This window comes from Microcaecilia unicolor, chromosome 2, assembly GCF_901765095.1.
Source record: "Microcaecilia unicolor chromosome 2, aMicUni1.1, whole genome shotgun sequence".
NCBI lineage: Eukaryota > Metazoa > Chordata > Amphibia > Gymnophiona > Siphonopidae > Microcaecilia > Microcaecilia unicolor.
The window spans coordinates 537,992,126-538,018,769 of record NC_044032.1 but is presented as its reverse complement, the minus strand read 5'-3'; the positions used below and the strand labels follow the sequence as shown (position 1 = coordinate 538,018,769).

Below are 26,644 nucleotides of genomic sequence, written 5' to 3'. Positions count from 1 at the left end.
CAAATGCAATGAAGAAAATGAAGATACCACCTGCTGATAAGAGATGGGAACCATGGCTACTGCAAAAGGTACTGCCTTATAACTGAAGCACAACCACTTTCTTTGTCAAGAGGTGGAAGCTTCTAGATTATGGAAATGATTGCTGAATGTGAAAGCATAAGAAATTCCAGCATGGTTAACCCACACACCTCAACGCGAGCACAGCCTGAAGAAGTCCAGAATAACTCAATCTGCACTGGTTACAATGTTTTTGTAGGAGAACATGTGGATAGCAGTTCTTTCTAGAAGTAAAGAGTTTGTTGAATTCCTCTTGTAGGTGCACTAATGCTCATGACAAGATGAAATAATAATAATAATTCTATAGGACTGATATTGAACTGGTTAGCCCCTAGAAAGATTGGTGTTTGTTTCCTAGTCAGTAGGAATATAAGCTTCATTGATATAATTCCATTGTCTGAATGCTTATTATGATGGATCTCCATTCCTGGTTTGCATTGATGGTATTCCTTCCCCCAGAAGGGGAAACTACTGGAACATTATTGAGTTCTATTAACATAAATAGTTCAAATTTATTCAAAAGTACCCTCTAGATGTGCCATCCTAGTCCTGTGTTTTTAAGATTAATTACTGTTGCTTATACAGCAGATGGCTTGAAACTTATTACCCAAACCTAAAATTAGGATACTGTTGCAACAGACCATAATGGATGGATCACGCACCACTTCCATAGTTGAACTGGGCTGCATGACATGAAATTGTGATCATATTCATAATAAAAGGTGGGACCTGACGATATTAAGGATGTATTAAAGGACTCCCAGCTCAGAAGGGAATATCAAGAGTTAAGAATTAAAAATGTGAAATTGAGATAATTTTAAGACAGAGTACAACAGAAGCATTTAACATAGTTACAGTTTGCTGACGCTGAATTAACAGTTTCAGCAAGCTTAAGTAATGACTGTTTTGTTCAGATGCTGGGAAGCCTCACTAAGAACATGCATGTTTGGAAGGGAATAGGAAAGTGAAAGCGGAATATGCAGATGTCTGAGCAGGCAGATGTAATATAGAATAATGTATGTTAGTAAAGATCATTCCTATAAATGTTAATGATTACTGGAATGATAATGATCTTTACCAAAATAGCTAGCAGCTGTCTGACCTTTGCTCTCTAGAATGCTGACAGAAGTTGAATATAATCTTCAACCAATGAGCATCTATATCTTGAACCATCTATACCATATATCCAATCATGTATGGTGGAGGAGTGGCCTAGTGGTTAGGGTGGTGGACTTTGGTCCTGGGGAACTGAGTTCGATTCCCACTTCAGGCACAGGCAGCTCCTTGTGACTCTGGGCAAGTCACTTAACCCTCCATTGCCCCATGTAAGCCGCATTGAGCCTGCCATGAGTGGGAAAGCGCGGGGTACAAATGTAACAAAAATATTGTATGCCTGCTGATTCTGATCTTACGACTTAATGCATTCCTTTAGTTAATAAAATGGAGCAGAGAGCCGGAAGGAGTCAAGACAGTTTTGGGTGTACTACCTGATTGTAGGTGTGACCCTCTTCTCTCTCCCAAAGACCTTTGATCTATATTTTTTTATTTATTAGTGATGTGTGTGTAGATTTCTTCCCCCTGTTCTGGGCGGGGTCCCAGGCAATCACTCCTACTGGTTGTGTTTAAGAACTAGGAATTTTTCAATTGTTGTTCCAGCTTTATGGAATAGCCTTCCTTGGGAAATTAATCAAGAAACCAACTTACTGGTGTACAGGAAAAACGCAAAACATTGAACTTTTCCTGTTAGTCACGAGTATGTTTAGGCCTATGTTGGGACATAATAGTGAAAAAGGTGAAGTTTGGTTGTCTTGGTTCTCTGGGTATTAGGTATTATGTATATGCTGGGCAGTATTCCCACTTGACATAATTGATGGTTGTAGCCTTCTGTTCTCTGTTAAAATGTTAGTGGGAATTATTATATATATAATGTATTTATAGTGGTTTAGTTTTGCTTGTTATTATCGGAACTGTAAATGTATATTATGAATTATACATTACTGTAATCAATTTCTGACTTGGAAAGAGATACAAAAATATTTGTAAATTAAATAATCACAATAAACCATACATAAAATAACAAAAACCCATCTGTACACTCCGGTAACATAAAATTATTGCAGCCTTTCTGCTAGTAGAGCTAAATACCCCCAGATGCCAGTAATTGGCATTTTTTTAATGTAATATTCTACACTGTTCATATTATTTTAAGATAATTTTACAGGCTAAATTCACTTAGAAGTAGCATCTCATTTTCAGGGTGTTCTAGTCCAGTTTAATTAAACAGGAGAATTTAGATACACCAAATCAATTAACCTGGTTAGGAATTTGACCAAAATACAAGGATCAATATCTCTTGTTCTTAGGAAATTTAATGCAAGATGTTTACGGTTATTGTTATTTGGCTTAATAAATCGCCAAGAGAGCAGTTTACAGATTAATGCATAATAAAGTAGGAAAGGAACGCTGTCTCAAGCAGAAAAAGAGAATAATTAGTAAAAGGAAGAGTGAGGCAATTCACTCCAAGACTATCTAAAATAGCTGGCATTAAACACTGAAGGCCTGCTCAAATAGGTAGGTTTTCAAAGCTTATTAAATTTTATTTTTAAATCATCTTAACATATTCAAATGTAACACAACAGTCATTAAGCATATATAGAACTCCCAAAGAGTACATGTATCTTCCGTTATAACAATTTATACCTTTCCCAACTACTCCTCTGCACCTTCCATCCCCTCCCCTCCAATCAATCCCTTCCTTCCATCCCTCCTCCCCCCCTTAGCAAACAAATATAGGCAGCAATGAGTTGAATACACAACCACCTGAGAGGACTCTATTCGTAGAGTCAAAGGCATAGTGTTCTAAAGCAAGAACGTTGATGAGTCACATCTAGGTGAACAAAGTAGACAGAAGGTATATTTTATCGACTATCTTGTAATGAACATAATGACCTGGATTGGGCATGTAGACTGATGCTGGAAGCTAGATAGAATGGACCGTTATTATAAAGTACTTTATTTGTCAATATAAGAATCTTATTCCAGATCTGATATTAAATAGATAATCAATGATACTGCATCAAAAGAGGAGGGATATGGTCCTGTCTTCTTGTATGAGAGAAAATTCTTATGGCTGTAGTTTGTATTTCATCTCACAAAAAAAAACAACTCCGAGGGTCTTTTACTAAAGATTAGAGCATGTTATCTGCAGCAGGGCCCACAGAAATAAAATGGATCCTTTAGCAGGTAGCATGTGCTAATCTTTAGTAATAGATCCCCAGTGTTTAAAACAGATAAAGTCAAATTTTGTGTAATCTACATACTACTGCTGTTTTAATAGCGACCTACTTTAAATGACTTTCATCTCTCTATATAAAACGCACCTCCAACGTTCTAATGAAGCCGGAAGGACGCCTGAAACCGGAAGACGTAGTTGTGTAGATCGCTTTTTCCCCATGAGCGTCTGCCCACTCTCATGTCACAACGTGATGATGTCGAGGGCAGAGCACTGACACTCACTGAAAGCTTCATTACAACCCTGGAGGTGCGAGGAGTGGCGAAAGGGCCAAGGCACAGGGGCGGAGGCGAACCTTCAAAGAAAAACAGAGCGTCGCGAACAATAGAAGAACCCGGGTAAGAGCGCAAGACGAACGGGAACGTTTCACTGAAACTGGGAGGAAGCGAGGGAGGAAAGCAGCCTGAACGTCGGAGGGAGGGAGCGAGCCAGCCTGAATGTGGGCGGGAGGGAGCCAGCCAGCCAGCCACACACACTCTCACACAGTCTCACTCTATGTCACACACACACTCGCACATTCACTCTGTCTCTCTCTCACACAGTCACTCACACACAATCTCTCAAACAAACACACTCCGAGGAAAACCTTGTTAGCGCCCATTTCATTTGTCTCAGAAACGGGCCTTTTTTACTAGTACTTTTATAAAATGTCAAAAGATGAAAACGTACGTGAATTCAAGCTGCATGGCATATTCCTTTGATATAAAACATATTTGGTCAGGGGCCAGGCGTTTGGCTAGTTGCAATGCACTATCCCAGTGCTGCAGGTCTCTTCTCATCTGGAATGAATAAGAGTTTGCAACTTAGCTTTATATTATCTGCTTACAAATTCAAATAAGATAATGTTAAACACAAAAGCATCACATACCAGTATTACAAAGACATATTATAACCTATTATTGAACAAACCTGCAAAAGCGAACTCTTATCTACCCTCTCATTACCTCCTGCTTAGATTACTGCAACCTATTCCTCACAGGTCTCCCACTAAACCATCTCTCACCAATATATCCAAAATTCAGCTGCGTGAATCATCTTTTGCTATTGTTGCTATACCCCCTACATCTCCTGTTCTCATGTCCCTACACTGGCTCCCCATCTGTTTTTGCATACAGGTCAAGCTCCTCATGCTCACCTACTGTATATATTCTGCAGCTTCTTACTACATCTTCTGACTTATCTCTCAATATACTCCTCCCCAAAAACTCTGATCAGCAGGCAAGTCATTCTTATTTCTTCCCATTTCCTTCACCATAACTTCCAACTTCGTGCTTTCCATCATGCTGCAACATACACTTGGAATAGACTTCCTGAATTGATATGTCATGTTCCTTCTCTAACCACATTCAAATACAAGTTTTAAAACACCTGCTTTTTTGAGGGACCTTTTAATTCTTAACCAATTACTTGCCAGCTCATAACCTTGTTGTTTCAACCTATTTTTTAATACATAAATTTCTATTCTCCTGTGTCCTGCATGTTTATATTGATTAGGTTATAAGCTCAACTTAACAGGGACTGTCTCATATGAGTTAAAGTGCTACATAAGCCAAGTAGCACTATAAAAATGATACATAATAGTCTCAGCAATAGCAGTAGTGAAAAGCTCACAAAAGGCAGATGTGTTCATAGATTCAGTATCAATAAGATACATTTTTAAATGATGTACCAGATGTGACTTTGTACGATTCTGAAGACAGCAAAGGTCCAAAATGTTACATAAATATTTATTTATTATGATTTATTTACCGCCTTTTTGAAGGAATTCACTCAAGGCGGTATGTTTTTTTTTTTTCAGTTTACATTTATTTGTCTAGTGTTATTTATTTTATTTTTAACTGTGACTTGATACTACTGAAATGATAAGTAGTAGTAGTAGTTAGTAGGATTGCTGGTATCAGTTCACAATTCAAAACATGCCTAAAGTACTATGTTCGGTTTGCAAACATAAAGGGGCCATTTTACTAAGTGGTGGTAAGCCCACCGCGGGCTTATCACACGCCATTCTGGAGCTACCACTGGCCCAACGCAGGTGCTGGTGGTAGTTCCACCCCTAGAACACGGCATTTCCGGCACTAGCGGAAATATTCCAAAAAATATTTCCACAGGGGGTTCACAGTGGTAATCGGGAAGCGCTACATACTACTCGTTTACCACCACCACCTCAATGGGTGGAGGTAATTACTCCCCCACATGGCCACATGGTAAGTGCAATCTTACTGCATGACCATATGGCCTTTTTGCCCGCTGCGGTAAAAAGAGCCTCAGCGAACGGCAAAAATGGCCCCTGTAACTATCACAGGGCCCTTTTTACCGCAGCTTAGCAAAGATCCCCTATAACCAGTAATTTTCATACATAAAAAAGCAAGTATAATACACCTGACAAGATTTCATATAGACCAATAAATACCTCAAGTGCAGCAACAGGACACGTGGAAGCTAGATATAGGTCCTGGGCCAAATTGAAATCATTAGTAAACATCGCAAGGTGCCCAGCTATAAAATTGTGGTCTTCTATTCCCTGCAAATAAAAATACCGATCATTGGACAGGTTACATCCTAATATAGATGGTGCAATTACATTTTTCAAAAACTTCAACAACAGGCGTTTCAATAAAAGAAAATAACAGGGCCCTAAGATTTACAGAGAACCAGGGAACACTGCAATCTGAGCTTTGTTAATTTCAAATAAGGAAGACAGCATGAGTTTGGTAGGTCTTTTACCTTAATTTGTTCCAGTGACATCACCATCCCAACATTTCCAACGTGGCGGTACACACGCACTGCAAACTCTACCTCCATATGATGCAAGCAGGCTCTGGCCAGTTCATTCCAAGCAGCTGGATCATTTAGAATTTTACACACATTCCAAGCCTCACAGAACCTAAATGGGTTCAAACAAAAACTTCACTCATGGTAGTATGGCTTCATTTCTTACCCATAAAGATGATGCTTCACTAGCTTATTTGAAAGATCAACACGCTTGGGTTTTGATCTAATTTGTTTCTTTCTTTGTCTTCTATTATTACTTTCCCTAACTTTTTTCATTTTTTAAATATTTTTATACTCTTTTACTTTTGGAAAATATCTTTGCACCATATAATATGGAATTGATCTTCTTTTTAAAAATCTCTTCCTTAGATCATTCTTCGGCTGTTTGTGCTCTGTGCACATTTTACATGCATCAGTGTGAAGTCTAACATGGGCTCTGATAAGGATCACTACAGCAGTGCCCAATTTACTTATTTTCACAGTGCAGAAAGCAACTGCGGGGGGAAGTGACGTCACGAACCTGAATGGCTGCCTAGGTTCACAGCTCCGGCGCCAACCTCCTTAATTGAGCAAAAATAGCCAACCCCAACCTGAGTAATAGTCTTAAAATTATTAAGGTACAGCCTCGGTGGTGTGAGGAAGTAGCCGAGTGGTCCGTGGGCGAGTATGGCGACAGCTCGGAGGGAAAGCAAACGTCCATCTGACAAGGCGACGGCAAGGGCCTTGCGGCGCCATGTGGTCTCCTCCGCGCCTGCCTCCGACTCAGACTCGGCCCCGTCTTTGCCTGACATCGGCAAAGCTTCAGCTAAACGAGGGCTGTCTAAAGATCTTACGAAGTTCCTCGTGGAGATCCGCGAGGAGATTAAAGCTTCCAAAGAAGAAATTCTTGAAAAGATAGATGTTTTGAGCGTGGACCTCCGAGAGATGGGAAGCCACGTGGAAGACCTAGATGTGCGGGTTGATGAGCAAGCGGAGAAGCTGACCGAGACGAAGGCCCGTCTTGCGAAGGCGCTTACCTCACATGCGGAATTACAGCTCAAAGTGGACGATTTGGAAAATCGCGGCCGAAGACACAACTTGCGGTTCCGAGGGGTTCCAGAGGCGGGAGACAACGAGGACGTCGGTGCGATTGTCAAGTTGCTTTATGGGACGCTGACGGACACTGCTGATTTGGCTACTGAACGAGCGCATAGAGCGCTAGGAAAACGACAGGACAACAGACCTCGAGATATTGTAGTCTGTTTCTCCACGTTTGCGTTTAAGCAAAAGGTGCTGCAGAAGGCGCGACAAGTACAACATATTGACTATAATGATGCCCAAGTTAAGGTATTTCAGGACTTGTCGGCGTATACTTTATCCCTGCGGCGAGAGATGAAACTTGCCTTAGATGTGCTTGTGAAAAATAAGATTCCATATTGTTGGGCGTTTCCATTTGCCCTTTGCTTTACTGTTGGTGGGCGCATGCATTGGATTAGGGCACTTGCTGATGTCTGGAAGATTCTACAAAGCGGGGACTTGGTGACAACAGAAGGCCCACCGGCGGAGCTGGTTACAGCAACGCAAGCTAACCTGCAAAATTGGAAGCAGATACCGGGCAAGACCAAGACTTCAAGGACTGACACCTGAACAGTTTGTACGCTACTCAATGGGGTTCTACTTTAAGGATATGTAACCTGGTATCCTTTCCCTGATATTGAATAGGGAATTTCTGGTATTTTGTTCCAGTTATATTACTTGAAAGTTGTATTGGTTGGCTAGAGCTTGATGCATAAAGAGTATGTGTTGGGGTTATGTGTGACGGGAAGGGGGTGTATTGAATGAGGGGGGGGGGGGTAAGGGGGCACAAGGGGGTGGCGAGGGCTGGTCTTGAGTAGTTGGATTGAGTCTGTGGGCACTTTCTCTGAATTCCTAGAAGGGGTTAATGTTCCTCTCTAGTGGATATAAGGGGGGGAAGGGCATAGTCGTGGGAGGGAGGAGGGAGGGAAGGAGGAGTTTTTTTCCCAGAGTATGGGTGTGATAAGGCGAGCAGGGGATGGGCAGGGATAGTTTGGGAGGGGGGTATTGGAGGGGGGGTGGGAGGTCAGGGGGGATTGGGATGGTGTGCTGGTCACTCTCCATATGTCAGAAGTTAGTGGCACCTATATTATGTTCAATGACAGCTTTTAAGGTGCTTACATATAATGTTAAAGGGCTTAATTCTCCATAAACGCCATGCTCTCCAGCGTGAACTGCGCCTGATGCATCCGCAGGTGGTCTTTTTGCAAGAAACTCACTTGTTGAAAAAGCATGAGGGTTTATTGACTTCTAGGATGTACCCGGGAGTATATTGTGCTTCTGGTGTAAAAGGAACTAAGAAAAGAGGGGTCGCTATATTGTTTCATAAAGATGTTCAAGTGCAGATATTACATGTTAGAAGAGACCCTGACGGATGCTTTCTATTGATGCATGTGCCGTTGGAGCAGGAGGAATATACCCTGGCTAGTGTATACACGCCTAATGAGCGTCAGGAGAGATTTTTTGGATATCTCCAAAGGGAGTTACAGAATTTTGCCCGAGGTAAAGTGCTAATGGCAGGAGATTTTAATGCCACTATGCAGCCGGGGCTTGATAGATCTGCTCTTCCTGCTCCGACTGACTATAAAATCTCACAGGCCTTGCGGAACTTGGTGGAGGCCATGGGTCTGTTTGACGGGTGGCGACTAGGCCATCCGATGGGGCGGGACTATACCTTTTACTCACAGGTGCACCTCTCCTATTCTAGATTAGACTATGCTTTTCTGGATAAAACTCTCTCGGAGGGAGGGGGAGACACCTGTATTGGGCATATCACTACTTCAGATCATGCTCCGGTCTGGTCGGTCATCCCCTCTTTGAGGGGGGAAAGGCGGGACCGAAGATAGACATTTAATAACTGCCTATTACAAGACCCGCAGATTGTTGCTAACTTTCTTCCAATCCTGAAGGAATACTTTGACCTGAACATGGATTCGGGTCTGCCACTGCGTACAGTGTGGGACGCTTTTAAGGCGGTCTCGAGAGGCTATTTTATTAAATATGTGAGTCAGAGAAATAAAGTTCGTAAAGAACGTTTGAACCAATGTATGGAGAGATTAGGCCAGCTAGAGAAACGGTATAGGGCTACGGGTCGGGTGTCTGATTATCGCAAGTTGCAAGATGTGAGACTGGAGATAAATGCGCTGCATGAGGAGAGCTTGCAGTTTGTGCATGCTAGGTTGAAGCAAGTTTATTACGAAGGGGCTAATAGGCCGGGAAGGCTGTTGGCAGCGAAACTTAGAAGGATGAGAGCTGATAGACAAATTGTACGAGTGAAGGGGGAGGGGGTGTTATGCTTAACAAATCTGCGCAAATTAGGGAGCGCTTTGCCCAATTTTATGAAACACTTTATAAGGAGGATGCCACTGTGCAAGACAGGGGAGATTGATAGATATCTGGAAGCTCGAGGTCTGACGGTGTTGTCGGATTTGCAAAAACGAGAATTGGAAGCCCCGGTGACCTTAGATGATGTGTTGCAGGTTATTAAGGCTCTCCCGACGGGCAAGGTGCCCAGCCTAGATGGTTTTACCAATGAGTTTTTTAAGACCTTTGCTCACGAGTTGGCTCCCTACTTGGTGTTGGTTATCAGTTCAGTAAGAGATGGGGCACCTCTCCCTGGAACTATGATGGAGGCCTGGGTTGCGATTATACCTAAACCTGATAAAGATGGCACAGAATGTGCTTCATATCACCCAATTTCTATCCTAAATACCGATGTTAAAATCTTGGCCAAGGTTCTTGCGCAGCGGCTGGGTGCAATGCTGCCCACCTTAATCCATTTTGATCAGGTGGGCTTTGTGATCAAGAGGCAGGCAATGGATAACATCCATAGAACCTTGGCCTTACTTCATGCAGCTCGGTCAAGGGCCTGCCCCCTGGTGCTGCTGGGCTTGGATGCGGAAAAGGCCTTCGACCGAGTTCATTGGGGATATTTGGATAAGGTTTTGGATAGAGTAGGGATTGGCCCCGGGTTTAGGGCCTGGATTCAAGCTTTGTATACCTCACCATAGGCGTGTGTTCAGGTAAATGGTGGGAACTCGAGTGCGTTCTCGTTGGGGCGGGGTACTAGGCAGGGCTGTCCACTCTCCCCCCTGTTGTTCGCATTGGCTATGGAACCATTGGCGGCGGCTGTTAGGGAGAATGTGGATATTACTGGGGTGAGAGTGGGGTCTCAGGAGCATAAAATTGCACTATTTGCGGATGATGTGCTTTTGTCTTTGACTATACCTAACCTGATGAAGGATATAGAGGAATACTCGAGGGTATCGGGCAATAAGCTTAATGCGAGTAAATCGGTGGGGATGGCAGTGGGGCTGCCTTCGCAGATGTTGGAGGCAGTGAAAGAATCGGTCGGCTAGATCTATTCATTATTTAGGGATACAGTTACCTGTAAGCCTGTCGGAGTTGTTTGTGGTTATTTACCCGGTGCTTCAGAAGGAGATATATAGAGACTTGGATAGATGGATGCATATGGGATTGTCCTGGATGGGCCGGATAGCAGCGATTAAAATGAATATCTTGCCCCGGCTATTGTATTTATTTCAGGTTATCCCTCTGAGATTACCTAGGCCCTTTTTGTCCACCTTACAAGACCGTTTGATGCGTTTTATCTGGAATCAGAAGAGACCTCGTTTACCGCGGGCGGTTTTATATAGGAGTAAACAGCTTGGGGGCCTAGGGGTGCCTAACCTATTTTGGTATTATTGTGCTGCCCAGGCCCGACCAGCGGTTGAGTGGTTTCGGGGGGAAGCTCACAAATTGTGGATGCACATTGAACAATCTTTGGTGGGCTCTCGCCGGTTAGGACACTTAATGTGGCTCCCCCATCAATATAGAGGACAGGTCGACCGCTTTCCTCCGATGGTACAGGCCAGTTTCTACTACTGGGACCATATGTATTTTGGGGGTAGACTTCCTGTCTCGGGACTAGCGCCAATAGTGGATAATCCCTTATTTCCACCCGGAGTTGGACACACGCCCTTTGTGAGATGGGCGGCGTTGGGCTTGGATTTGTTGGGACAATTGCATGTGGGAGGGGACCTGGTCTCTTTTGATACATTGCTAGATGATTTTAGGCTGCGACCTGGTGACTTTTATCTCTACTTGCAATTGAAGCACTTTCTGACAGGGCCCGATTATGCAGCATGCCTGCGTAGGGAGGTGCACCCGATGGAGGAGGTCTGTATGCAGTTCCACACTACACGAGGTATGATTACCTTTTTATATGCTTCGAAGGAAGTGGGAGCAGGAATTAGATTTTACTTTGCCAGATGAGAAGTGGTTGCAATTGGAGAAAGGGATCTTGAGATCCACACGGTCGGTGGCCATGAAGGAGAATGCGGTTAAGGTGTTCTATAGGTGGTACCTCACACCGGCACGTTTACATCATATGTTTGTGCAGGTTACGGAGAGTTGTTGGAGAAAGTGTGGGGCCGTCGGTACAATGGGCCACATTTGGTGGACATGTCCAAAAGCAAAGGCTTACTGGAAGGGAGTGCAATCTCGTCTTCAGGTATGAGTGGGTAAGTCTGTATGGTGGCATCCATTAGTGTTTATACTTGGGCAGAGACCAGAAGGACTAAAGTGGGACGAGTGGCACCTGGTGAGGGCGATGTTGCAGGCTGCTTGAGTGAATCTGGCAGAGTTGGAAGTCACCCCTGGTCCCTTCGTTGGTGAACTGGATCACGAAGGTGTGTTACCTATGTGAAATGGAGAGGCTGACAGCAATTAAAAAGAGGTTATTGCCTAGGTGGGAACGGATATGGAAGCCATTTTTGAGTAGGAAGTCGAGATGAGTGTGATTGGCTTGAGTGACACGAGGGAGTGACAGAGCTTGAATAGGGTGGGAGGGGGGGGGCCCCTTTTTTTCTCTCTTTTGGGGTTTAGGGAGGCATTTGGCTTAAAAACTGAAAAAAAACTTAAGTCATTTGGGAGTTATTAATACTAAGATACAGATTGAAATTCATCCTCTCACTTGTTGGTGAGGGTCTATCATGTTTGGTTTCTCTGTTGGTATTTAACCTTCTACTGTACTGTAATGTGATGACCATTTTTGTATGTATCAACAAAGTTTAATAAAGACTTTTATAAATTAAAAAAAAAAAAAGAAAGTGACTGCGCAGCAAGCATTTTAAAAATCTTTAAGCCCTAGTATCTTCATAGAAATGGCAACCACAGGTAAATGAAATCCTGACACATAAATGGTTAAAGAATACCTCAATTTTTCCCACTATACTAGAAACGTGATTAAATATGCAGATGACACAAATCTATTCAAAGTTGTTAAAACACATGCAGACTGTGAACAATTGCAGGAAGACCATAGGAAATTGGAAGACTAGGCATCCAAATGGAAGATGAAATTTAATGTAGACAAATGCAAAGAAAAGCATATTGGGAAAAACAATCCAAATCATAGTTACCTAAAGCTAGGGTCCACACCTTGGGGGTCAGCTCCCAAGAACAAGATCTAGGTATCATTCTAGACAATACACTGAAATCTTCTGTCCAGTGTGCAGCGGTGACCAAAAAAAGCAAACAAGATCTTAGGAATTATTAGGAAAGGGATGGTAAATAAGACCAAGAATACTATGATGCCTCTGTATCACTCCATAGTGCAACCTTGCTTTGAGTATTGCAATCAGTTCTGGTCGCTGTATCTCAAAACAGATATAGTGAAATTAGAAAAGGTTCAAAGAAGAGAGACAAAAATGATAAAAAAGATGGAACTCCTCTCATTTGAGGAAAGGCTAAAGAGGTTAGGGCTCTTCAGCTTGGAAAAGAAAAGGCTGAGGGGAGATATGATTGAGGTCTACAAAATCCTGAGTGGTGTAGAATGAGTACAAGTAAATCGATTTTTTACTCTTTCAAAAAGTACAAAGACTAGGAAACACTCCATGAAGTTACATAGAAATACTTTTAAAACAAATAGGAGGAAATATTTTTTCACTCAACAAATAGTTAAGCTCTGGAACTCGTTGCCGTAGGATGTAGTATCAACAGTTAGCGTATCTGGGTTTAAAAAAAGGTTTGGACAAATTCATAGTCCATAGTCTACTACTGACACAGACATGGGGAAGCCATTGCTTCCCTGCGATTGGTAGCATGGAATGCTACTACTATTTAGGTTTCTACCATGTACTTGTGACTTGGATTAGCCACTGAAGGAAACAGAATACTGGGATAAATGGACCACTGGTCTAACCCAGTATGGCTATTCTTATGTTCTTACATACTATTACTCACCACTTCTCTAGTGCCACTAGATATGCACAACATTGTATAAATTCATATAATCAGAGACAGTTCCTTCTATGTCCAGCTTAAAGTCCATTCATTTACCCATTTATACTCTGCTTAAGTTAAGCAAATTACAAAATAACATACATAAATCAATGTTTGTCACCTAGCAGACAATAAATAACAAAACTATACCCTAAATCACAATTAAGGATATATGAAGTAAAAATGCAAACATACAAGCTGGTGGGTCATTTCTGGAGAACTGACATATAGTTAAAAATAAGGACATTAAATATTGTTTAAATTTGATTACTTCCTTACAGATGAAAGCTAGCTGTTTGCCCAAATGCAGTGCTATGTGTGTGTTTTTCTAACCAATTTTATTCGGTTTGAAGAAATACTGAAAATATGATTCATGTATTTTTCATGTTATAAATTTGCTAAGATTTGTTTCTCAGAGGATATATTTGTGATTTGCAGTTTTTTAAACTCATTTTAGAGCACTCTCATTATTATTTTCTTGGACAGAAATTTCTTCATTAATAGACAAACTTAAGAACAGATATGAAGAAGTAATTTTATAAAGGGATTTACATGCACAAAAGGCTTCTTATAAAATTACTCCACAGAGTATATACATAAAGTGCATGCTGTGAAAGAAAGGTGGGCACTGGAATAAGTACACACAGGGAATCCAATATGTTAGCATTTAAATTTCAAAAAGGAGACTATGGTAAAATGAGAAGAACGGTGAAAAACAAACTTGGAACATCTGTGAACGTCAAAAATTTACATTATATGTGGATGCTGTTCAAAAATACCATCCTGGAAGCCCAGGCTAATTATATTCCATCTACTAAACGAATCAGTTGGACCACTAGATGACTGAGGGGTAAAAGGGACACTCAGGGAAGACAAAGTCATAGTGGAGAGATTAAATCGATTCTTTGCTTCGGTCTTCACCAAGGAAGATTTGGGAGAGATAGCGGTGCCAGAAATAGTATTCAAAGCTGAAGAGTCAGAGAAACTGAATCAAATCTCCGTAAACCTGGAAGATGTAATAGGGCAAATCTGACAAACTGAAGAGTGGCAAATTACCTGGACTAGATGGTATTCATTCCAGAGTACTGATAGAATTGAAAAATGAACTTGCAGAACTATTGTTAATAATATGTAATTTATTTTTAAAATCAAGCATGGCACTGGAAGATTGGAGGGTGGCCATGCAACGTCGATTTTTAAAAAAGGTTCCAGAGGTAATACGGGAAATTATAGACTGGTGAGCCTGATTGTCTGTCCCGGACAAATTGGTAGAGACTATTATAAAGAACAAAATTACAGAACATATTCAAAAGCATAGATTTATTTGCTGCATTCGTATCCCACATTTTCCCACCTATTTGCAGGCTCAATGTGGCTTACATTATGTCGCAATGGCGATCACCATTAACGGAATGAGAAGTTCAGACTATTGTTACAATTAAGGTGCATAAGAATATCAAGTAAATTAGAAGTAAATAAATAAATAATTCATATCAAGTAAATGAGATCAAGGACAAGGTATAATGTTCAATAATGAAATGTGATTAAAGTAACCAAATTAAAAGAGTTCAATATTGGTTAGTTCTGGTGTAGTTTAGGAGTCAAGTCTTTATGGAGGATTCTTTTTATAAGTCTCTTTGAACAGGTTAGTCCAGCAACTTCCGGAAGGCTGTCAGATCATGCGTTGTTTTTATGGTATTCGGTAGTTCATTCCATAATTGCGTGCAGATGTAGGAGAAGCTAGATGCATATATTGATTTATATTTAAGTCCTCTGCAGTTGGGGTAGTGGAAGTTTAAGAAAGTGTGTGATGAACATTTTGTATTTCTTGCTGGTAAGTCTATCAGCCCACATTAGCCCTCTCCTTAAGTCACTTCACTGGCTCCCTATCCGTTTCCGTATTCAATTCAAACTTCTCCTATTAACCTATAAGTGCATTCACTCTGCCACTCCCCAGTACCTCTCCATTCTTCTCTTTCCCTACGTCCCCCCTCGAGTACTCCATTCTGTAGATAAATCTCTCCTATCTGTCCCTTTCTCCTCTACTGCTAATTCAAGACTCTGTTCCTTTTGTCTCACTGCACCTCACGCCTGGAATAAACTTCCTGAGCCTGTACATCTTGCCCAGTATTTAGCCGTTTTCAAGTCCAAACTCAAAACCCACCTCTTTACCACTGCTTTTGCCTCCTAACTCACTTGCCCTTTCCTTTATCCTCACCTCTTTATTCCCTTACTCTTAACTGTTCTGTCTGTATTCCCTTACCCTTAATTGTTTTGTCTGTTTACCTGTCTTATCTAGATTGTAAGCTCTTTGAGCAGGGACTGTCTTTTGTGTATGGTGTACAGCGCTGCGTATGCCTTATAGCGCTATAGAAATGATAAGTAGTAGTAGTATTAGGTCTGACATGTATGATGGGGCCTCTCCATGAATGACTTTAAGAACCAAGGTGCAGATCTGAATGTAATTCAATCTTTTAGTGGGAGCCAATGTCATTTTTCTCTAAGGGGTTTGGCGCTTTCATATTTCGCTTTTCCAAATATGAGTTTGGCTGCAGTGTTCTGCGCAGTCTGGAGTTTCTTAATGGTTTGTGCTTTGCATCCTGCATAGATGGAATTACAATAGTCCAAATGGCTCAATACTGGTAGTGATTGCACCAGACTGCGGAATACCTCCCTTGGGAAGAAAGGTTTCACTCTTCTAAGCGTCTACATTGCATGGAACATCTTCTTTATAACATTTTTCACATGACTGTCTATGGTAAGATTTCGGTCAATTGTAACACCCAGGAGTTTCAGGGTGTCCGCAACAGGAAGAGTGTGGCTTGGTGTATTTATATTGGTATAGTTGGTTTTATTATACTGTGATGAAAGGATAAGGCATTGTGTCTTTTCTGCATTAAGCTTTAGCTGGACTGCATCTGCCCATGAGTTCATTATTTGGAAGCTGTGATTGATTTGATCTGCAATTTCTGATAAGTAATTTTTAAACGGAATATATATTGTAACATCATCAGCATAGATGTACAGGTTTAGGCTTTGGTTGGCTAGTGATTTGGCCAGTGGTAGCATCATTAAGTTAAACAGAATCGGTGAAAGCGGCGATCCCCGAGGCACTCCACATTCAGGTCTCCATGGTGATGATATGATCAATTTAGATATCACTTGGTATGTTCTTGCAGTTAGGAAGCTATGAAACCAATTCAATACATTTCCTCCAATTCCAAAATATTCTAATATGTTTACTAGCATACCATGGTTAACCATGTCAATCGCGCTGGACATATCAAATTGTAAGAGGAGAACATTGTTGCCAGTTACAATAATTTATTTGAATTTGGTTAGGAGTGTTATAAGAACTGTTTCGGTACTATGATTAGCACGGAATCCAGATTGGGACGCATGTAGTACTGAGAAATTGCTCAAATAATCGCTAAGTTGTTTAGTTACTAGACTGTCCATTAACTTAACTACAAGAGGGATGGATGCAACTGGGCGATAATTGGTTATATCGTTTAATTTTTTCTTTTGGTCTTTGGGAATTGGTGTAAGTAGTATATTGCCTTTATCCATAGGAAAGGATCCATGTTGGAGCATGTAATTTAGGTAGGAGGTGAGGTCTGTTGTGAAACGTTGAGGGGCAGATTTTATTAAGTAATTGGGGCATGTATCTAGTTTGCAATAGGATTTGGTGAATTTGTTGATCACTTGGGTGACTGTTTCCTCCATTAATAAATTGAAATTTGTCCAGATTTGGTCTACTGGATATTCATCAGTGGTTGGGTCCAAGCAGTCAATGAATTTTTCATAGTCGGTGGAGTTAATTGTTAAGGTGGATCGTAGTTTAATGATTTTCTCATTAAAGTAAGTGGCTAGATTATTTGCTGATGGGATATCTGTATTAGTTGAGGTGACCGGTGTGGCATCTAGAAGATTATGTACAGATTGGAATAATTTATGTAAATCTTTATAATCTGGCCCGATTTTGGATTTGTAATATGACCTTTTAGTTTGTCTGAATTAATGAGACAAAGCCAAAACAGATTAGTGAAGGAAAAATCTTGCTTCACCAATCTACTACATTTCTTTGAAGGGGTGAACAAACATGTGGATAAAGGTGAGCCGCTTGATATTGTGTATCTGGATTTTCAAAAGGCATTTGACAAAGTACATCATGAAAGACTCCAAAGGAAATTGGAGAGTCATGTGATAGGAGGTAGTGTTCTATTGTGGATTAAAAACTGGTTAAAAAAGAAAACAAAGAGTAGGGTTAAACGGTCAGTATTCTCAATGGAGAGGGGTAGACAGTGGGTTTCTGCAGGGATCTGTGCTAGGACCACTGCTTTTTAATATATTTAAAAATGATCTAGAGATGGGAGCAACTAGTGAGAAAATTATTCAAAGTTGTTAAATCATAAGAGGACTGTGAAAAATTACAAGAGGCCCTTACGAGACTAGGAGACTGAGCATCCAAATGGCAGATGACGTTTAATGTGAACAAGAGCAATGTGATGCACACGGGAAAGAGGAACCCAAACTATAGCTTTGTGATGTAAAGTTCCACATTAGGAGTCACCAACCAGGAAAGGGATCTAGGTGTCATCATTGATAATACGTTGAAACCCTCTTCAGTGTGCGGCGGCAGCTAAGAAAGCAAATAGAATGTTAGGCATTATTAGGAAAGGAATGGAAAACAAAAATAAGGGCATTATCATTTCTTTCTATTGCTCCATGGTGCGACCACACCTCAAATTCTGTGTGCAATTCTGGTAACTGCATCGCAAAAAAGATATAGTGGAATTAGAAAAGGTACAGAGAAGAGTGACGAAAATGATAAAGGGGATGGGACAACGTCCACATGAGGAAAGGCTGAAGTGGTTAGTGCTCTTCAGCTTGAAGAAAAGATGGCTGAGGGGAGATATGATAAAGGTCTTTAAAATAATGAATGGAGTGGAATGGGTAGAAGTGAATTGCTTGTTTACTATTTCAAAAATACTAGGAGTAGTGGGCATGCAATGAAGCTGCAAAGTATTAAATTTAAAACAAATCATAGAAAATATTTCTTCACTCAACATATAATTAAACTCTGGAATTCGTTGCCAGAGAATGTGGTAAAAGCAGTTAGCTTAGCGGGGTTTATAAAAGGTTTGGATGGCTTCCTAAAGCAAAAGTCCATAAGCCATTATTAAGATGGACGGGGGGAAATCCACTGCTTATTTCTAGGATAAGCAGCATAAAATGGATTGTACTGTTTTGGGATCTTGGCAGGTACTTGTAACCTGGATTGGCCACTGTTGGAAAAAAGATGCTGGACTTGATAGACCTTCGTTCTGTCCTAGTATGGCAACGTTAGTACATAAGTACATAAGTAGTGCCATACTGGGAAAGACCAAAGGTCCATCTAGCCCAGCATCCTGTCACCGACAGTGGCCAATCCAGGTCAAGGGCACCTGGCACGCTCCCCAAACGTAAAAACATTCCAGACAAGTTATACCTAAAAATGCGGAATTTTTCCAAGTCCATTTAATAGCGGTCTATGGACTTGTCCTTTAGGAATCTATCTAACCCCTTTTTAAACTCCGTCAAGCTAACCCGCCCGTACCACGTTCTCCGGCAACGAATTCCAGAGTCTAATTACACGTTGGGTGAAGAAAAATTTTCTCCGATTCGTTTTAAATTTACCACACTGTAGCTTCAACTCATGCCCTCTAGTCCTAGTATTTTTGGATAGCGTGAACAGTCGCTTCACATCCACCCGATCCATTCCACTCATTATTTTATACACTTCTATCATATCTCCCCTCAGCCGTCTCTTCTCCAAGCTGAAAAGCCCTAGCCTTCTCAGCCTCTCTTCATAGGAAAGTCGTCCCATCCCCACTATCATTTTCGTCGCCCTTCGCTGTACCTTTTCCAATTCTACTATATCTTTTTTGAGATACGGAGACCAGTACTGAACACAATACTCCAGGTGTGGTCGCACCATGGAGCGATACAACGGCATTATAACATCCGCACACCTGGACTCCATACCCTTCCTAATAACACCCAACATTCTATTCGCTTTCCTAGCCGCAGCAGCACACTGAGCAGAAGGTTTCAGTGTATCATCGACGACGACACCCAGATCCCTTTCTTGATCCGTAACTCCTAACGCGGAACCTTGCAAGACGTAGCTATAATTCGGGTTCCTCTTACCCACATGCATCACTTTGCACTTGTCAACATTGAACTTCATCTGCCACTTGCACGCCCATTCTCCCAGTCTCGCAAGGTCCTCCTGTAATCGTTCACATTCCTCCTGCGACTTGACGACCCTGAATAATTTTGTGTCATCGGCGAATTTAATTACCTCACTAGTTATTCCCATCTCTAGGTCATTTATAAATACATTAAAAAGCAACGGACCCAGCACAGACCCCTGCGGGACCCCACTAACTACCCTCCTCCACTGAGAATACTGGCCACGCAATCCTACTCTCTGCTTCCTATCTTTCAACCAGTTCTTAATCCATAATAATACCCTACCTCCGATTCCATGACTCTGCAATTTCTTCAGGAGTCTTTCGTGCGGCACTTTGTCAAACGCCTTCTGAAAATCCAGATATACAATATCAACCGGCTCCCCATTGTCCACATGTTTGCTTACCCCCTCAAAAAAATGCATTAGATTGGTGAGGCAAGACTTCCCTTCACTAAATCCGTGCTGACTTTGTCTCATCAGTCCATGTTTTTGTATATGCTCTGCAATTTTATTCTTAATAATAGCCTCCACCATCTTGCCCGGCACCGACGTCAGACTCACCGGTCTATAATTTCCCGGATCTCCTCTGGAACCCTTCTTAAAAATCGGAGTAACATTGGCTACCCTCCAGTCTTCCGGTACTACACTCGATTTTAGGGACAGATTGCATATTTCTAACAGTAGCTCCGCAAGTTCATTTTTTAGTTCTATTAATACTCTGGGATGAATACCATCAGGTCCCGGTGATTTACTACTATTCAGCTTGCTGAACTGACCCATTACATCCTCCAAGGTTACAGAGAATTTGTTTAGTTTCTCCGACTCCCCCGCTTCAAATATTCTTTCCGGCACCGGTGTCCCCCCCAAATCCTCCTCGGTGAAGACCGAAGCAAAGAATTCATTTAATTTCTCCGCTACGGCTTTGTCCTCCTTGATCGCCCCTTTAACACCATTTTCGTCCAGCGGCCCAACCGACTCTTTGGCCGGTTTCCTGCTTTTAATGTATGTTCTTATGTACTTTTAAGCAACCCACATGTAGGCTTGTTTGGAGTCATAGTTTGGGTGCAGCAAGAACAAAGTAATGAAGGACATGGAAGTTATGAAATATGCACCAATGCACATACTTCAGCTGCGTACATTATGGTCACAATTTCAGGAACTTTTGTAAGGCTATTTTATGAAGACACGTGGAGGGGCATAATCGGATGCGAACGCCTATCTCCATGGGCGTCTATGTCCAAAAACGGGTACGTGAAGAGGCAGGACAGACAGTATTTTCGAAAAAATGGACATTTTTCAGCTGGGCGTTTGTTTTTTTTAGCGATAATGGAAACTAAAAACGCCCAGCTCAAAAACGTCCTAATCCGAGCCATTTGGTCATGGGAGGGGCCAGGATTCGTAGTACACTGGCCCCCCTGATATGCCAGGACACCAACTGGGCACCCTAGAGGTCAGTGAGATGGACTTCAGAAAAAGCTCCCACATGCATAGCTCCCTTATCACGGGTGCTGAGCACCCAACCCCCTCCCCCAAAACCCACTACCCACAAATGTACAACACTACTATAGCTCTTAGGGGTGAAGGGGGCACCTACATGTGGGTACAGTGGGTTTTGGAGACCTCCCATTTACCAGCACAAGTGTTACAGGTAGGGGGGGATGGGCCTGGGTCCACCTGGCTGAAGTGCACTGCGGTACCCACTAAAAGTGCTCCAGGGACCTGCATACACGCAGGCCTCTAGGACTTGTTGCTGCTATATAACCTTGCCACACCAGTTGACACCTGAAGACTAATCTCTTCGAAAACGTCCTTTATTGGAATAAGCACACTTACTCACAGTTAACTGCAGATCAGAGGTTGTGCCCCATTGGCAACGAGTCTCCCTGGTACTGAGATGAGCAGTAGGTCAGAGCTGGCAGAATGGTGTACAATGCCCTCTTTCAGCCACATTCAAGGTATGAACTAAGTTCTGTAACATGGCTAACACATGAAAGGGATCTAAAACTGGCTTACAAAAATGGCCACTGCCTCTTGGACTACCGGAAACAAAACAGGGTACACTCTGACCCAGTAAGCAGGGGGAAAAGCACCATGGAAGTAGAGCCTACCAACTACCAACATCGTGAGCATTTGCCACAAGCTAGTGGAATCACGGAGCCCAATACCCTACACCCACATAACAGAAAAGGTGTCACACTCACCCGAGAGCCACATCAGAACCAGGGAAAGGCTGTCACAGGATAGAACACATTCTGCTGTCATGGAGGTGGGTACGGCATTTGAGGCTGGAAAAAAAGTTTTTAAAGTGTTTTTTTTTGGGTGGGAGGGAGTTAGTGACCCACTGGGGGAGTCAGGGGAGGTCATCCTCGATTCCCTCCAGTGGTCATCTGGGCAGTTGGGGCACTTTTTTGGGACTTGCTCGTGAAAAAACCGGGTCCAAAAAAAGTGACCCAAAATCGCAGTAAAAACGCCTTTTTTTCGATTATTAGCTAAAGACGCCCATCTCTCCTCGGCCGATAACCACGCCCCAGTTCCGCCTTCACAACACCTCCAACATGCCCCCGCCAACTTTACCCGTTTCCGCAACGGATTGCAGTTGGAAATGCCCAAAATCGGATTTCGATTATACCGATTTGGGCGCCCACGGGAGAAAGACGCCCATCTCCCGATTTGGGTTGCAATATAGGGGTTTTTCTCTTTCGATTATAAGCAGGATAGGCAGCAAAATGTTTTTATAGAATAGTCTCAAAGTGGTCACATACTTATGGGCTCATTTTCGAAAGAGAAGGGAGTCCATCTTTCGACATAAATCAGAAGATGGACTTCCTTCTCCCAGGGACGTCCAACTCGGTTTAATTGAAACTTGATTTAGGACGTCCCCAACTGCACTCCGTTGCAAGGATAGCCAAAGTTCAAGGGGGCGTGTTGGAGGCGTAACAAAGGCGGGACTTGGGCGTGCCTAACGCTTAGACGTCCTTGACCCATAATTGAAAAAAACAAGGACGTTTTCACCCGGACCTGTTTTTCTTATGACCAAGGAACAAAAAGGTGCCCGAAATGACCAGATGACCACCAAAGGGAATCTGGGATGACCTCCCCTTACTCCCCCAGTGGTCACCAACCCCCTCCCCCCATCAAAAAACATCTTTAAAAATATTTTGTGCCAGCCTCAGATGTCATACTCAGGTCCATCACAGAAGTATGCAGGTCCCTGCAGCAGTTTTAGTGGGTGTAGTGCATTTCAGACAGGCGGACCGAGCCCCATCCCCCCCCCCCCCCCCCCCCCCCACCTGTTATGTTTGTGGAGGACTTATCCAAGAAGACAGGAGGAGCCTCCACGGAAAGTCAAAGCAAAACAGCAAAAGTAGAGGCTGACAAATGCACAAACCAATAGGGAGATGAAATCAAAAACCAGTTTATTCAGAATATTCATATCAAGGACCCGACACGGTCCATGTTTCGGCGCCAAAGTGCCTGCCTCAGAGGTCACACTCAACTTTCTCTGATTGCCTTGAATAATTCCTTTATGTATGCAAGTTAATCCACAGAGAGAACAAAAGAACAGCCAACCGATCAGCAAACACCATGTGACAAGAAACCGCCTGTTATGTTTGTGGAGGAAACAGCGAGCCCTCCAAAACCCACCAGAAACCCACTGTACCCACATCTAGGTGCCCCTCTTCACCCGTAAGGGCAATGGTAGTGGTGTGCAGTTGGGGGTAGTGGGTTTTGGGGGGCTCAGCACACAAGGTAAGGGAGCTGTGTACCTGGGAGCAATTTATGAAGTCCACTGCAGTGCCCCCTAGGGTCCCTGGTTGGTGTCCTGGTATGTCAGGGGGACCAGTGCACTACAAATGTGAACCAGAGTGCAGATTTTGAAAGCAATGCATTCTTTGATTGGGAGCCAGTGTAGTTTTTCGCGAAGGAGTTTTGCACTTTCAGATCGCGTTTTTCTGAAGATAAGCCTAGCTGCCATGTTTTGAGCAGTCTGAAGTTTCTTTAAGGTTTGTTCTTTGCATCCCACATAAATTCCATTGCATTAGTCTACATGGCTTAGTACCATTGATTGTATCAGGTTGTGAAATGTTCCCCTCGGGAAGAATTGTTTCACACGTTTGAGTTTCCACATTGAGTGGAACATTTTCTTTGTTGTGGATGTCACTTGGCTCTCTAGTGTTAAGCTGCGGTCCATTGTAACGCCAAGGATTTTCAGGCTGTCTGAGATAGGGAGGGTGTAATCTGGGGTGTTGATAATGGAGAAATTAGATCTTACCTGCTAATTTGCTTTCCTTTAGTCCCTCCGGACTGGACCAGGATTGGACTGTTGGGTTGTGCCCACCTACCAGCAGGTGGAGACTGAGAAAAACTCTGACTCTAGAGAGCCAATAGGAGCCCTGGCCATGTGACCTTAGCCTCAGTATTTGAATAACAAAGCAGGAAAGAAAGAAAGAACTTCTGTGCCGTATGGAATCCTAGCAGCCACAAATTCCTCGGCAAAACCGAGTACTAGAGTTCACCAGCAACTCTCACCAGAGAAGTGGCATGGCCCATTTGTATTAGAGCTCGCCAGCAACTCTCACCAGAGAAGTGGCATGGCCCATTTGTATTAGAGCTCGCCAGCAACTCTCACCAGAGAAGTGGCATGGCCCATTTGTATTAGAGCTCGCCAGCAACTCTCACCAGAGAAGTGGCATGGCCCATTCATATTAGAGCTCACCAGCAACTCTCACCAGAGAAGTAGTATGACTCACTTAAGGTTTCATATATATTCCATCAACTGAGCTCACCAGCAACTCTCAACAGAGAAGTGGTATAACATATTTAAGGCTTTATATCTATTCCAGCAACTGAGGTCACCAGCAACTCTCACCAGAGAAGTGGTATGACATATTTAAGGTTTTATATATATTCCAGCAACCACCAGAGAAGTGGTATGGACCACGCAAAGTCTTTTTTTTTTTTTTTTTTAAATATATATATATATACAGTATCATCTGGTTTGTTTGTTTGTTTTTTTTTTTTTAAACATTCCACTTCCAAACTTAATAAAAGAATCTAGAGTTGATAGAACATGGGAGGGGCCTGGTCCAGTCCGGAGGGACTAAAGGAAAGCAAATTAGCAGGTAAGATCTAATTTCTCCTTCCTTAGCGTCCCTCCGGACTGGACCAGGATTGGACTGTTGGGAAGTACCAAAGCAGTAATCTTACGGGAGGGACAGACATTGAGAATGCGGTAGAGTCCCTGAAAACACCCAAACTAGGATGAATACGAAGCCAAAAGCTTGACGATCCAAGAACCGCCAATAAACTAAATAGAATAACTACAAAGCAAAAAAGCTGAAAAGTCCAAGCGACGCTGAACATTGTCCCCTACCAAGTGGCCGCTATATAATGTCCCCCTACTGCACTATCAGTGCAGCGCAAAGGACAGAGAGACTCGAGAAAAACAAAAAAAAACGACTGAAAGAAAGAAAGAAAGATGGCAAAGAAGCAGAGCCGCCTGTAAACAAAAAACTGCAATGAATCTACCTCAGCTGAGAAAGTGGAAACCGAAATCCTGAAGTACAATACTCCCGATATCGTAGACTATTGCTGACCTAGCAACAGATTGGAAGTATGTAAAGCCTGTCAGTGAGAAAATACCTGATCACTAGAAGCTAAATAGGTAAAAACAAGAATGCAGTTAAATACTATGCAGAAGAAGAAGGTACCTAAATCCCTGCTGCAAACTAGACTGAAGGTGCAAATAAACTGACAGCCGCTGCAGTTACCCAACATGAAGAAAACATATCTCAAAGCGCAATTCAAATGAGAGAGAAAGAATCATCTGTAGCTGTTGCCTCTGCAAGCAGATCACCTGAGACTCTTGTCGTAAACCCCAATTAGTGAAAATGGGAATAAATCAACAGTAGACACTTGTTAGTACCTTTCATCTGTTAGATACATATAGAAGTCCATAAAACACTACACAGTTCCAGGAATAACATGTATAGAATGTTTGTACGTTTAGGAATCTAGCCAGGTGCTCATGGTCTGGATTGGCCGTGGACCGAAAGGTTGGCTCGATAGGACCTTTGAGCTTTTCCCAGTGTGGAATTACATATGTACTTATGTAGTAGAACTATAAATATACATATATATTTTCACAGATGCAGCTATCAAAAAACTGCTCAGTGTGTATATGCTCCCGGCATACTTGCAGGAAGAATGCTCAATCTCAACCACCAGACCCAAGTGCTGCACTAGTGAGAATACAGAGGCCAACTGAGAGGAGGGAATCCCATCTGAGATAAATATCTGGATACGAGAGGGCATCTATCTCTGCCGCTGACAAGTCTTTTTAGCAAGAGAGTAAGCGAGGCACATGGAAGGTCAGAGCGAAAAGAAATAGTTCTAGAACTGGGACCTCCCCTTAAGGTACTATCCACTGAGAACTCCCAGAAGTTTTTTTTTGTTTTTTACCAATGGTCACGAAATTGACGGAGTGAAAAGCTGCCAAAAAAAGACTACCGAGACTCCAAAGAGCATGAAGAAAAAATTCCTTCTTGGGAGCTAGAAAGTAAAATTTTACTCTGCAAAATAGAGCAAGGTAATGGCCGAAGGCCCAAGAACATCCAGAGAAAACAGAAAGTGGGACGCTTGTAGAGAAGACAAAAACAGTCTGCGCCAACTTGACTAAACAAAGAGAGAAAAAATAGAAACATGCTATGAAATCTAATGAGATCACACGAGAGCTCAAAAGAGAGCTCAAATGAGAGACCTGGCTACATGCACCCCATAACCTAGGGTGTGCCCGAAATGCACCACCCGTTGCTTGACCTGACAACTCTGCCAATAAGACTGTCTGTAATGAACCAGACATCTATGGAAAGGATGAAACGACAAGACGTAGTTTCATGAGCGCCGCTGCTACTACGACCATAACTTAAGAAAAAAGTGCGCGGAGC

General features: G+C 42.4%; 1 protein-coding gene across 2 annotated transcripts in view; it reads right to left on the bottom strand.

The window, feature by feature from the left end:
* WDR19 (WD repeat domain 19) overlaps positions 1-26,644 on the bottom strand; it is a 565,820-nt gene that overhangs the window by 291,064 nt on the left and 248,112 nt on the right. For both annotated transcript variants that reach the window (XM_030191304.1, XM_030191303.1), the window contains exons 18-20: positions 6,074-6,233; positions 5,760-5,870; positions 4,019-4,128 (exon numbers count right to left, since the gene is read on the bottom strand). In XM_030191304.1, coding sequence (XP_030047164.1) covers positions 4,019-4,128; positions 5,760-5,870; positions 6,074-6,233 — 381 coding nt within the window. The remainder of the gene's footprint in view (positions 1-4,018; positions 4,129-5,759; positions 5,871-6,073; positions 6,234-26,644) is intronic.